This window comes from Hyla sarda, chromosome 5 (assembly GCF_029499605.1).
Source record: "Hyla sarda isolate aHylSar1 chromosome 5, aHylSar1.hap1, whole genome shotgun sequence".
Classification (NCBI taxonomy): domain Eukaryota; kingdom Metazoa; phylum Chordata; class Amphibia; order Anura; family Hylidae; genus Hyla; species Hyla sarda.
Genome location: NC_079193.1, coordinates 343,782,408 through 343,796,843, shown reverse-complemented (window position 1 = coordinate 343,796,843; position 14,436 = coordinate 343,782,408). Strand labels below are relative to the sequence as shown.

Genomic DNA, 14,436 nt, shown 5'->3' with positions numbered 1-14,436 from the left:
TCAACAATCCATCTGTTCTGCTTCTCACTCATTCTGACATCCACTGCACAGGAAGGGGCGTGTCTGAGGCAAACACTGAGCCTGCCTTCACGCACCATGCCTTCACTTCCTCCTCTCTTTTTTCATGATGAAGTCTTAATAGACAGGACAGGAGTGAGCTAGACAGGACAGGAGTGAGCACAGAGAAGTGCTAGTCCCGCCCTCACTTAATGGACTTTGTCTCAGCCTATGCTTCAGCTGGGACAAAGATTATGCTGCAGCCAGACAGGATTATGTTCTGGATGGTATGGGGACCCCTAGTGGTCTTTTTCATAAGCCATGATTTCTATATAAAAGAGATAACAACATTTTAATATGAAGTATATTGGAATGGTTAATGTTTTGCCAAGATGTAAATATAAAAAGGTTTTTGATTCTCATAGTGCCCATTTAATAGACCAACAAAATCTCTGAATCACATTGTTAAATGTATGGGGTCTATATAATGAATTATGTCTATTGATTCTTGGGTTGTATCAATGTTTCCCAACCAGTGTGCCTAAAAGATGCTGGGAGTTGTAGTTTTTCAACAGCTAAAGGCAACTGGTTGGGAAACACTGGGCTAAACGTTTTGTTTTTTCTTCTCCATTTTAGACATTTATGATTTTACCTGACTTAACACTAGAGGGAGCTGAAGTGCTTACTGTATACAGTTTTTACATTGAAATCAGTATTAATTCTGTATACGGATACAAACATAATGTTATCTGCAAAATAGCTCTCTGTGCAGGGAGTTTGTACATTTGCATCAGTAAAATTAAGCTCTGACAGCTATACAGAGGTATTAAAGGGTTGCTCTGCCCCTAAATATCTTATCCCCTATTGAAAGGATAGGGGATAAGATGTATGATCGCTGGGGGTCCGAACCAAAACCGCGGATGCACTGAACACGGAAGCTTGGAGCTTCAGTGTTCGTGGCGTCATGCCCCCTCCATTAATGCCTGTGGGAGGGGCATGGCGGCTAGTACATAGCCATCCCGCCCCCTCCCATAGACCTGAATGAAGGGGGCGTGACTGTGGTGGTCGCCCGTCAGAGCTCGCTTTGTGCTACAGATTACGAGGAGCCGCACTGGAGACCCCGGGGTCCCAGCGGCTGGACCCCCCCCCCATGATCATACATCTTATTCCCTATGCTTTGGATAGGGAATAAGATGTTTAGGGGTGGAGTACCCCTTTAAGAAATGAACGATGATACACCTAAAAGGAGTAATTCGGGGAATAAATTGTTTGATTTGTTATAAATGAGGGACCCTGCTGATGTGAGGGTTATTGTGTATTTTATATAAATAGAAGAAGAACAATCACAATGATGTCATCTTTTCCAGGCAAAAGAACAACGAAGAAGGACAAAAGGAACAAAAAGAAGAAAAAGAAGCTGCTTGAAAGGGCCCAGGAGCAACACAGTGTTTTTCTTGCCACAGACAGGACCAGTCAGTAAAGAGACACATTTTTTTTTTAATTTTATTTTCTCATTTGCTAAGTGCACAAAGGCTGCTACATGCTCTTGCACACAGATGAACTGCAGAATGGCTGCTTTACCGGTATTGGTTACTAATATTTTGTGAACATATCACTAGCCTATTTGTGTTATTTATACATTTTCTTTTTTAAATTTTTATTTCATTTTTTTTTTCTTGTCTGAAAAACAAAAAAACAAAAAAAAAAAACGCCAACAGTTGGAAATACTGAGTTGAATCAGTGACCTGGTGTAGATGTGTCAATGACTTTCTCGCTTTGGTTTTTTTATTTTAGTTTTTTGACTTTTTAATTTTTTTTTATTTTTAATTCAGTGCCTACGATGGAAACCGCCAGTATTTTTGAAATAGGGACTGTTAACAAGGACGCCATGCAGCAAAAAATAAAAATAAAATAAATATAATTAAAAAAAAAGGAAAAAGAAAAAAATAATGGACTTGTGTATATTTCTGTAAAGGAACAATACAAAAAAACTAAACTGTTTGATAGTAGAAATTTAAAATTTTTATTTTTTATTTTCTTTAAGTTTATGGTTTCCATATTGTACATTTTTAAGACAGTTGTATTTGAAATCTCTTTTTTTTTGTTTTTGTTTTTTGTTTAGCTGATGTTGGTTCTCTGCGCCTATTATAACCAAACAGTTGTGTATTAAAACTGTTGATGCTAATATACAGTACTACAGCGGTAACTGCCTAAATGTCCCGAATGGCGCAGCAGTTAGACTTTGTACATAGTGCTGAGATGCTACATATAATAAACTTATTTACTGTGTATACATACATTGTCTTGCATTTATAGGTAGACTGGTGATATCCATGCATGAATTATAGAAAAAAATGCTTTAAAAAAACCATACAATCAGCATATAACAGCGGTCTCCAAACAGAGGCCCTCCAGCTGTTACAAAACTACAACAACCAACATTCCAGGAGTTGTAATTTAGCAACAGCTGGAGGGCCACAGTTTGGAGACCACTTGTCCTGTTCAATATTTAGTGGGTGGAATATGTATTGAACGCGTCACCATTTTTGCCACTAAATATATTTCCAAAAATGCTATTGTCATATTTTTTAACCAGATGTTTAGAACTAGAGATGAGCAAACTTATAGTAAATTCGATTCGTTACGAACTTCTCGGCTCGGCAGTTGATGGCTTTTCCTGCATACATTAGTTCAGCTTTCAGGTGCTCCGGTGGGCTGGAAAAGGTGGATACAGTCCGAGGAGACTCTTTCCTAGGAATGTATCCACCTTTTCCAGCCCACCGGAGCACCTGAAAGCTGAACTAATTTACGCAGGATAAGTCATCAACTGCCGAGCCGAGAAGTTCGTGACGAATCAAATTTACTGTAAGTTCGCTCATCTCTATTTAGAACAACCCAAGTAATCCTCACGTACAGAGAAACCAAAACAAATAAGCTCAGAAATTAGTGTAATAATGTGAAATGACACAGAGAAATAGTATTGAACACCTAAAGAAAGGGAGGTGCAAAAAAACATGGAAAGCCAAGACAATAGCTGAAATATATAAGTAATTAAGAAGCAATCCCCTTGTTGGTGTAAATTAAGATCAAGAGGTTCAGTCCCAACTGATGACTACAAAAAAGTCTCATTGCCGAGGTGTCACACAAGACACATCTCATGATTGGTAAAAGCAAAGAGTTGTCTCCAGACCTTCACAACTTAAAGGGGTATTCCAGGAAAACTTTTTCTTTTATATATTAACTGGCCCCAGAAAATTAAACAGATTTCTAAATTACTTCTATTAAAAAATCTTAATCCTTCCAATAATTATCAGCTGCTGAAGTTGAGTTGTTCTTTTCTGTCTGGCAACAGTCCTCTCTACTGACATCTCTGCTTGTCTTGGGAACTGCACAGAGCAGAAGAGGTTTGCTATGGGAATTTGATTCTACTCTGGACAGTTCCTGAGACAGTTGTCATCAGAGAGCACTTAGACAGAAAAGAACAACTCAACTTCAGCAGCTCATAAGTACTGAAAGGATTAAGATATTTTTTTTATAAAAGTAATTTACAAATCTGTTAAACTTTCTGGAGCCAGTAGATATATGAAAAAAAGTTTTTCCCTGGATAACCCCTTTAATTTATGTAAAACATAACAATGATGTTGGTTATAGGCACATTTCCAAGCTTCTGAATGTCCCAGTGAGCACTCCTGTGCCATAATACAGAAGAGTAAAGACAATCATTTCACCGTAAATTTGCCTCTACCAGGTGCTCCTCACAATATATCTGACAGAGGAGAGAAGAAGAATCAGAAGAGTTGTCATAGAGCCGAGGACACTTGTGGAGAACGTCAAAAAGACCAGGAATTAGCAGGTTCTGTTGTCTCAAAGATACAGTATATAGTGAGAAAAATGGTGGCGTGATTTATTGTCACCTGCTGTAGCACCTGTAGGGCCTGAACTCCAATACCAGACTTGACTGCCAACTCACTATCTAAAGAATAGGGGATAAGTTGCCTGATCGTGCGGGGTCCCACTGCTGGGGACCCCCGCGATCTCGCACGCATCATCGCTCTCATCAGGCCGCGGAGCGAACATCCGCTCCGGGTCTGATGACTGCCAATCATGGGGCCAGAGTATTGTGACGTCCCGGCTCCGCCCCTCAACATAAGTCTATGGCAGGGGGCGAGACAGCTGTCTCGCCCCCTGCCATAGACTTGCATTGAGGAGCGGAGCGTGACGTCACATGGGGGCGGAGCTGTGACATCATGATCACCGACCTCGTCATCAGGCCCGGAGCGGATGTTCGCTCCGGGGCCTGATGAGAGCTGCGTGCGAGATTGCGGGTTTCCTTTAGATAGGGGATAAGTTGTCAGCATGGTAGTACCCCTTTAAGAGAGTAGGTGGGAGATTTATGAAAACCTGTCCAGAGGAAATGTTGCCCAGTTGCCCATAGCAACCAATCAGATCGCTGCTTTCAGTTTTCAGAGGCTTTTTCAAAAATGAAAGAAGCGATCTGATTGGTAGCTATGGGCAACTGGGCAACATTTCCTCTGGACAGGTTTTGATAAATCTCCTCATAGGTTCCCAACTAGATGTACAAATACAATAAGCTTGGTCTGGTACTGCAACAATGCATATAGAATAAACTAAAGTGTGAAAAAGAAGTGTGCGCCAAGCCACTTTCATGGGGATGGGCTAAAATACCAAACAGAGTTCCTCTATAGAAGAGGCAGCCCCACGTATGTCCAAAAGACAAGTATAACTTATCAACCGGTTGAAACCATAGCACAAAAGTGCATCTAAAATCAACTACATTTACTAGAAAACTGTTGCCCAACAACCACTACCCAGTAATAAATGGACATGTAAGTCTTCCTTCAAATGTGCACGCTATATATAAAAGTGGAAGAGCTGTCGTTCGGCCTACAGCTATCCATCCTGACCCTCATACACGTGCATACTTGCCTAACCGCTATCCATCCTGACCCTCATACACGTGCATGCTTGCCTAACTGCTATCCATCCTGACCCTCATACACGTGCATGCTTGGCTGACCGCTATCCATCCTGACCCTCATACACGTGCATGCTTGGCTGACCGCTATCCATCCTGACCCTCATACACGTGCATGCTTGGCTGACCGCTATCCATCCTGACCCTCATACACGTGCATGCTTGGCTGACCGCTATCCATCCTGACCCTCATACACGTGCATGCTTGGCTGACCGCTATCCATCCTGACCCTCATACATGTGCATGCTTGGCTGACCGCTATCCATCCTGACCCTCATACACGTGCATGCTTGGCTGACCGCTATCCATCCTGACCCTCATACACGTGCATGCTTGGCTGACCGCTATCCATCCTGACCCTCATACACGTGCATGCTTGGCTAACCGCTATCTATCCTGACCCTCATACACGTGCATGCTTGCCTAACCGCTATCCATCCTGACCCTCATACACGTGCATGCTTTCCTAACCGCTATCCATCCTGAACCTCATACACGTGCATGCTTGCCTAACCGCTATCCATCCTAACCCTCATACACGTGCATGCTTGGCTGACCGCTATCCATCCTGACCCTCATACACGTGCATGCTTGGCTAACCGCTATCTATCCTGACCCTCATACACGTGCATGCTTGCCTAACCGCTATCCATCCTGACCCTCATACACGTGCATGCTTGGCTAACCGCTATCTATCCTGACCCTCATACACGTGCATGCTTGCCTAACCGCTATCCATCCTGACCCTCATACACGTGCATGCTTTCCTAACCGCTATCCATCCTGACCCTCATACACGTGCATGCTTGCCTAACCGCTATCCATCCTAACCCTCATACACGTGCATGCTTGGCTAACCGCTATCCATCCTGACCCTCATACATGTGCATGCTTGGCTGACCGCTATCCATCCTGACCCTTATATACGTGCATGCTTGGCTGACCGCTATCCATCCTGACCCTCATACACGTGTATGCTTGGCTGACCGCTATCCATCCTGACCCTCATACACGTGCATGCTTGGCTGACTGCTATCCATCCTGACCCTCATACACGTGCATGCTTGGCTGACCGCTATCCATCCTGACCCTCATACACGTGCATGCTTGGCTGACCGCTATCCATCCTGACCCTCATACACGTGCATGCTTGGCTGACCGCTATCCATCCTGACCCTCATACACGTGCATGCTTGGCTGACCGCTATCCATCCTGACCCTCATACACGTGCATGCTTGGCTGACCGCTATCCATCCTGACCCTCATACACGTGCATGCTTGGCTGACCGCTATCCATCCTGACCCTCATACACGTGCATGCTTGGCTGACCGCTATCCATCCTGACCCTCATACACGTGCATGCTTGGCTGACCGCTATCCATCCTGACCCTCATACATGTGCATGCTTGGCTGACCGCTATCCATCCTGACCCTCATACACGTGCATGCTTGGCTAACCGCTATCCATCCTGACCCTCATACACGTGCATGCTTGGCTGACCGCTATCCATCCTGACCCTCATACACGTGCATGCTTGGCTAACCGCTATCTATCCTGACCCTCATACACGTGCATGCTTGCCTAACCGCTATCCATCCTGACCCTCATACACGTGCATGCTTTCCTAACCGCTATCCATCCTGACCCTCATACACGTGCATGCTTGCCTAACCGCTATCCATCCTAACCCTCATACACGTGCATGCTTGGCTGACCGCTATCCATCCTGACCCTCATACACGTGCATGCTTGGCTAACCGCTATCTATCCTGACCCTCATACACGTGCATGCTTGCCTAACCGCTATCCATCCTGACCCTCATACACGTGCATGCTTGGCTAACCGCTATCTATCCTGACCCTCATACACGTGCATGCTTGCCTAACCGCTATCCATCCTGACCCTCATACACGTGCATGCTTTCCTAACCGCTATCCATCCTGACCCTCATACACGTGCATGCTTGCCTAACCGCTATCCATCCTAACCCTCATACACGTGCATGCTTGGCTAACCGCTATCCATCCTGACCCTCATACATGTGCATGCTTGGCTGACCGCTATCCATCCTGACCCTTATATACGTGCATGCTTGGCTGACCGCTATCCATCCTGACCCTCATACACGTGTATGCTTGGCTGACCGCTATCCATCCTGACCCTCATACACGTGCATGCTTGGCTGACTGCTATCCATCCTGACCCTCATACACGTGCATGCTTGGCTGACCGCTATCCATCCTCGCCTCCATACACGTGCATGCTTGGCTAACCGCTATCTATCCTGACCCTCATACACGTGCATGCTTGCCTAACCGCTATCCATCCTGACCCTCATACACGTGTATGCTTGGCTGACCGCTATCCATCCTGACCCTCATACACGTGCATGCTTGGCTGACCGCTATCCATCCTGACCCTCATACACGTGCATGCTTGGCTGACCGCTATCCATCCTGACCCTCATACACGTGCATGCTTGGCTAACCACTATCCATCCTGACCCTCATACATGTGCATGCTTGGCTAACCGCTATCCATCCTGACCCTCATATACGTGCATGCTTGGCTGACCGCTATCCATCCTGACCCTCATACACGTGCATGCTTGGCTAACCACTATCCATCCTGACCCTCATACATGTGCATGCTTGGCTAACCGCTATCCATCCTGACCCTCATATACGTGCATGCTTGGCTGACCGCTATCCATCCTGACCCTCATACACATGCATGCTTGGCTGACCGCTATCCATCCTGAGCCTCATACACGTGCATGCTTGGCTGACCGCTATCCATCCTCGCCTCCATACACGTGCTTACTGTGCTCAACCAATAATATATGTTATGACCGGAGTATGCGAAGGCTGGATTCCTCTGATGATGGCATAACTACTTCAAGGAAGGTAAAATAAGAATTGGGCATATTGATATGTAAAAAGCCTAATTGGCTGCATTTGTGGGAGAGGCGTGGGGTATATAAACTCCCCTCTCCCACAGGTAGGGGCGTATGACTCGTGGGCGGTATCTCTCTTGCAGGATACCGTGTTAGGGCGTACGTCTCGGAGGTGTCAGTTGTTTGCAGTGGGTTGCAGTTATTTTCGTGTTTCGTGTTTCAGGTCGGTGAGTATCACTCCTGCCGCAGCCCCAGGCCCCTGTCCCGGTTACCCGCCTGTTACCTGCTCGCTGCCGCTCTGGGGGAATGCTGCCCCTGCGGGTCGCGCGGCCCGTCCTCTCCTGCCGGCCGTCAACACTCGCTCGGCTGGCCGGGGGGGGGGGGGGAACGGGTTGTCGGGCCCTGCACTGCGGCGTTCTCCCCGGTGTTTGCGCTTCCGGGTGTGAGTGGGGGACCTCCCCGGTTCAGCCGCGCCGCCGCCGCTCGGCGGTCCAGCCGCTCCATCCGGGCCTGGTGCCTGGCTGGGCTTCTGGCCTGGGGGGGGGGGGTTAGTGGCGGCAGCGTCCGGCGCTGCGGCGCTGCCGCAGCTCAGCCGGAGGACGCTGCCGCTGACTGCCTCCCCACAAACTGCCCCGGCCAAAGGGGAGGGGTTTCCCGGGACCCGCCACACAGTCCCGCTCCCCTTTCGCCGCTCGGCGGGGGGTGGGGGTCGATTCGGTTTTCGTTTAGAGCCACGCACGGAGGCCACAGCTACCCTCCAGGGCACGTAGGCCCTACTAATCAAGCCGGATTTCTCTCAGGTGACAGCGACTCTTTCCCACCACTGCTCCAGCTCCCCCCCCCCGTTTCACATGCAAGGTGGGCACATGGCAGGAGTCGCTAGGCCCAGCCGGTCCTGGTTGCCAGAGGGAGGGGGAGGGGGTGTCAAGGGAGCGGGGTTGGGAGCTGCTTGTCACCACTACGACACGGAACTTGTTTGCTTGATGTCACTGTATACATATATGTAGCTTGACGGCCGGTGGCTCATCAACGTTGGCAGTTACGGTCAGTCAGGTTGCTTCCTGCCTCATCACGTTTTGCTTGCTCCACAGGGTACCAGATGGTCGGATTGTGTCCGTATTCCCGAAACATCTCATACAGCTTTCAGTTGAGGTACTTACAGAATCAATATTAGAGAGGGGAACCGTATGTTCTCCCTCCGTCTATCACTCCATACTCATCCCGTACATTTACGCAGTCACGAGCACTCCCGCCACCGGTAAGGACGCTGCTACTGACACGTCTTCAGAGCCACGTGCGTCACCACACTCACGTCAATCGGCCCCAGCCTGACTCAATTTTCAGTTGGGGCTTGACGACATGGTTATTTCTGACTCTTCTTCAGAACAACTCGACACCACTCATAGGCAGAGGATCACCTGCGTCTGACTCATCTTCAGTGGGGTCCTCTGCGTATGCTGTTCTGACTCTTCTTCAGCGCAACAGCATACACTTAGCCTCAGTTTCAGTATCACACCTTCCTCCATCACACCTTTCGGTCGGTCACATTCATGTGTAATTAATCTTTCCCTAAATATCCACAGCTGGAAGCCATTACCGTGCGGTCAGTACTCCCGGTGTTTGAAGCTTTTCAGGAAATTCAGCAGGTCAGTTCCCTCCTGTAGCCAGGAGAACGGAGAAAAAAAAAAAAAAAATTTTTAATTCATATGAAAAAAAAACAAAAAAAAACCTGTATACAAAGAGTATATATATATATGTATATATATATATATATATATATATATATATATATATATATATATATATATATATATATATATATAGGAAGGGTATTGTTTTTTCACTAGTCATTTTTTTTTTTGTTCTATCTTTCCTCTTATTCTTGCCGGCACCCTTCTATGGCCCGGACAGGTTGCCAGCAGCATGTCTCAGCCAGCGGATATCGAGGAGGCACTCTCGGTTCCTGAGACTCCCGCCAGGGCCTCGGACCGAGGCAGCTTGCCCTCGTACAGGTCCTGGACCATGCCCAGGCTAATGGAAGAGTTGAGAAGGAGGGGTGTCCCCTTTCCGGCCTCAGCTAGGAAGGGCGAGTTATTCAACTTGCTGAATGCTGACCAAGCCCCCCGGGGTAGCCAGGCTGCGGCCCAGGACTAAGTCTCAAGCGCCTCCTTGTCTCAGCTTCACACTATGATGACTGAGGTACTTACAACGGTGTCAGGCTTCAAGGCTAGGCTAGACCTAATGGAACTCTCCAGGAGCGACGAAGCAGTCCCGACCGCAGCGTCGCCCACGGCTTCTACCTCTCAGGCCACGCCTTCAGGTATGCCACCTCCTCCACCGATCATCACGCCCGCACATTTCATCCCGGCAGCCATAAAAAAGGACATCCTTGAGGGAAAAGAGGTTAACCTCGCCTCTCTGCTAATTGCCACCACGGACTTACATGATACCAAAACCGTTGCCTGCGGGGAGCTGGCGGTCACGTTCAAAAGCAAGGACGCTAGGCTCAGCAGGAAGTTGAGTGTCACTGAGTTTGTGCTGGCATTTGGACTATTCAGGGACGTACTCTGTTCAGTCAGCCCTGGCCGCAGGGAGGAGTTGGACCTGTATTTACACAGGGTAGTGCAGATGGCGTACAAATCCGGGGGTACCACGTTCTACGAGTACCACAAGTCTTTTTCAGCAAAAGTAGCAGCCGCATACGCTCAGTTCGGCTACGTCACCAACTGGGGGTCTATAGACACAGAGCTATACTGCGAACATTTCGCTGGTCTGAAAGCCCCCTCCTGCACCGCATGCGGGGTGACCACGCATTCTTCCAGCTGGTGCCCGCAGGTCAGCAACCCAGGGGAACCCAGCACCAGTAGGAGCCTGAACACCTTCACCCCTCCAGCTCCAAGGAACGTGGCCGCCTTAGATAGGCTCGGTAGACCAGTGAGGTACCTGGGCAAGACCCAGATCTGCAACAACTTCAATCTTTCCTCCTGCGTGTACAGCAATTGCAGACTACTACATGTGTGTTTCATTTGTTTCAGGGCTCACCCCAGCTCTATCTGCTCCCAGAAGGGCCCTCAGGCATGACTAGGCGTGGTACAGGTCCAGGTCCTCGCCCAGGTCCTAGCTGGTCATCCTGAGCCCGACTGGGTGAGATGGCTGGTGGCGGGTTTCTGCGATGGGTTCCACACAGGTTTGGTCGCTTTGCCGCAAAGCACGCATGAATGTGGTAACCTGTCATAAGCCCTTTCCGAGCCAGAGATCGTGTCCGGGCTAATCCAGCAGGAACTGGCAAAAGGTTTCATGATAGGTCCCTTTGATGTGCCCCCTTTTTCATGTTGGAGAGTCAGCCCTCTTGGGCTTGCCACAGGCAAATATTCCAATAAAAGAAGATTAATTTATGACCTCTCGGCGCCTTATTCCTCCATCATTCCCAGCATCAATGCTTTAATTTCCTCCGACGAGTTCTCCATGAAATATGCTACTATTGACCGAGCCATACAGATCATCCTACAGTTAGGGAGGAACACTTGGTTATCCAAAGCGGACATAACGGACGCTTTTAAACTACTCCCGATCAGACAAGACCTCTGGCAATGGCACGGTGTAAGTATTATTTCGCAGTTAAGCTCACGTTCGGGGCAAAGAGCAGCCCCTGGCTCTTCGACCAACTAGCCACAGCACTGCATTGGGCACTCCAGAACGTGGCCGACTGCCAGCACGTCATACACTACCTGGATGACTTCTTACTACTCGAACATCCCAGTCTCGCTCCTCTCAACCTCACTTCACTACTGTCTCTGTTCAAGGAAATCGGGGTCCCAGTGGCACCACACAAGACGGAGGGCCCCGTCAGGCAGCTGGTGTTCTTGGGCGTCATCCTAGACACTGTAAGCATGCAGGCTAGGCTTCCCCAGGAGAAACTAGTCAGAACACGGGAGATGATACACAACCTATCCAGGAGTCGCACAGTAACCAGGGTCGAACTCCAGAGCCTCCTGGGCATGATGGCTTTTGCTATGAGGATCATCCCGCAGGGGAGAGCCTTCATATCCAGACTTTTGGACCTTCTCCCCTCAGTATCGGGTCAGAGGCAGGTCATTCACATCAACAATGAGGCGATGGCTGACCTACTCATTGTCACGATTCGGCTTACGGGTTGTGGATCCGCTGTGTCAGCGAGGGATTGGCGTGGACCGTGCTAGTGGACCGGTTCTAAGAGGCTACTGGTTTTCACCAGAGCCCGCCGCAAAGCGGGATGGTCTTGCTGCGGCAGTAGCAACCAGGTCGTATCCACTAGCAACGGCTCAACCTCGCTGACTGCTGAGAAGGCGTGGGACAGAAGGACTAGGCAGAGGCAAGGTCAGACGTAGCAGAAGGTCGGGGGCAGGCGGCAAGGTTCGTAGTCAGGATGGATAGCAGAAGTTCAGGTAACACAGGCTTTGGACACACTAAACGCTTTCACTGGCACAAGGCAACAAGATCCGGCAAGGGAGTGCAAGGGAGGAGATCAGATATAGCCAGGGAGCAGGTGGAAGCCAATTAAGCTAATTGGGCCAGGCACCAATCATTGGTGCACTGGCCCTTTAAGTCTCAGAGAGCTGGCGCGCGCGCGCCCTAGAGAGCGGAGCCGCGCGCGCCAGCACATGACAGCAGGGGACCGGGACGGGTAAGTGACCTGGGATGCGATTCGCGAGCGGGTGCGTCCCGCTGTGCGAATCGCATCCCCGACGGCCATGACAGTGCAGCGCTCCCGGTCAGCGGGACTGACCGGGGCACTGCAGGGAGAAAGACGCCGTGAGCGCTCCGGGGAGGAGCGGGGACCCGGAGCGCTAGGCGTAACACTCATGTGGGATCATTTCTTGGAGAGCTGGAACGGTGTCTCTTTCTTCGTTCCCCCGTTATCAGACGGGTCCCCGACAATAGTGTCCGATGCCTCATCGGTTGGCTTCGCAGCCATTTTCGGGAACAAGTGGTTAGCCGGCCCCTGGCCAGCTGAGATCCTCAACATTCCTGACTTCAGAGTAACTTCAGCCCTGTTTGAAACATTTCCCATCGTAGCCGCCGCTGCTGTCTGGGGAAATTCCTGGGCTAACTCCACAGTTCGATTTCTGTGCGATAATTCCGCTACAGTCGACATTCTCAACAGAGGACGCTCTAGGTCCCCCCACATAATGCGCTTTGTCAGGAGGTTCATTTTATTGTCTCTCCAGCACAATTTCCATTTTTTGATCGAACACATAGAAGGTAGGAAGAACTTGGCTGCTGATGCACTCTCTCGGGCTAAATTCAGTGTGTTTTTTCAGGTACAGCCAGACGCAGACCGGGTCGGAGTCCCGGTGCCTCCGTTCCAACAACTGCTGACGGACTAGCCAGCTACGTCTCCGTTGCCAACACTCTAATCAAGAAGTCTTTAGCTCCCAGCACGATCCGGGCTTATGATACCGCTTTGGCGGTTTTCTCCTCCTTCATGCAGGGCTTAGGGCTTTCCCCCACAATCACTTTACACTCTGCCCTAGCTTTTGTTGGTTTTTGCCATTCTTCTTTACACTTATCCCAGAACACCATCAAACTTCATTTAACAGGTCTTCAACACCACAGGTCGCTCTCGCACCCTCACGCCTCTTCTCTACTCTCTGCTCATCCGATCAAAGCAGCACTCAAGGGTATTTCAGTCTTGTCGCACCCCAAATCTCTTTCTCGCGCACCGGTCACGGGGGATCTTTTCCGGGCTATGTCTTCCTTACTGGACACACACCCTTTTGGTTTTCACCTCAGCACGGTCATCAAAGCTGCCATACACCTTGCTTTCTACGGCTTCCTTAGACCGGGGGAGTTCACGCGCACTGGCTGCAGAGCACCCGGGCCAACCCTGAGCCAGCTATCATCCAACAGGCTAGGTTTCACTTTCACCCTTCCATCCACTAAAACCTGCAGATGGGGAGCATCCATCAGATATTTTCCCACCTCACATCAGTGGTGCCCAGTCTCGTCTCTCACCGACCTCCTCTCAATGCTGTCCGGGCAAGCAGCGGACAGCCCGCTCCTCCCAGTGGCTGGGCATGCTCTGTCTTCTTCCCAGTTTATCAGATACGTCCGCTCCCTAGTCACCATGCTAGGTCATGATCCCGCTGTCATCTCAGGACACTCATTCAGGATCGGGGCGGCCTCCGCAACCTCCAAACATGATGTCCCAGCTCACATCATTAAGAAACTAGGCCGCTGGAACTCCAGCTGTTTTGACCGGTACATTCCGGATCCCTCTACCGAAATGGCTAATGTGTTTAAAGTTTTAGCGTTGTGATACAAATAAAATAGAGTTACACCCTACTCTTGACTCTTTGCCCTCTATAGGCGTGCCCTCGGTCGCGGTTATTGGGCACACCTCATCCGCTGTTTGTATTTCATTATTCTGTACTAGGTCTACCGGGGTTCCAAGGCTCAGGACGGTAAGTACTCTTGTTCTCCTTTTTCGTATACTTGCTCGTACGGCCTTTCGAGCCATGACCACAAATATAACTGCCTGATTCTTCTCAGAACAGAAGATA

At 49.3% G+C, this 14,436-nt stretch overlaps 1 protein-coding gene across 2 annotated transcripts in view; it reads left to right on the top strand.

Moving 5' to 3' along the window:
• Positions 1 to 2,276, top strand: part of RSPO2 (R-spondin 2) — a 140,841-nt gene extending 138,565 nt beyond the window's left edge. For both annotated transcript variants that reach the window (XM_056518629.1, XM_056518630.1), the window contains one exon: positions 1,365 to 2,276. In XM_056518629.1, the coding sequence (XP_056374604.1) occupies positions 1,365 to 1,477 (113 nt within the window). In that variant the 3' untranslated portion in view covers positions 1,478 to 2,276. The remainder of the gene's footprint in view (positions 1 to 1,364) is intronic.
• Positions 2,277 to 14,436: the final 12,160 nt, after the last annotated feature.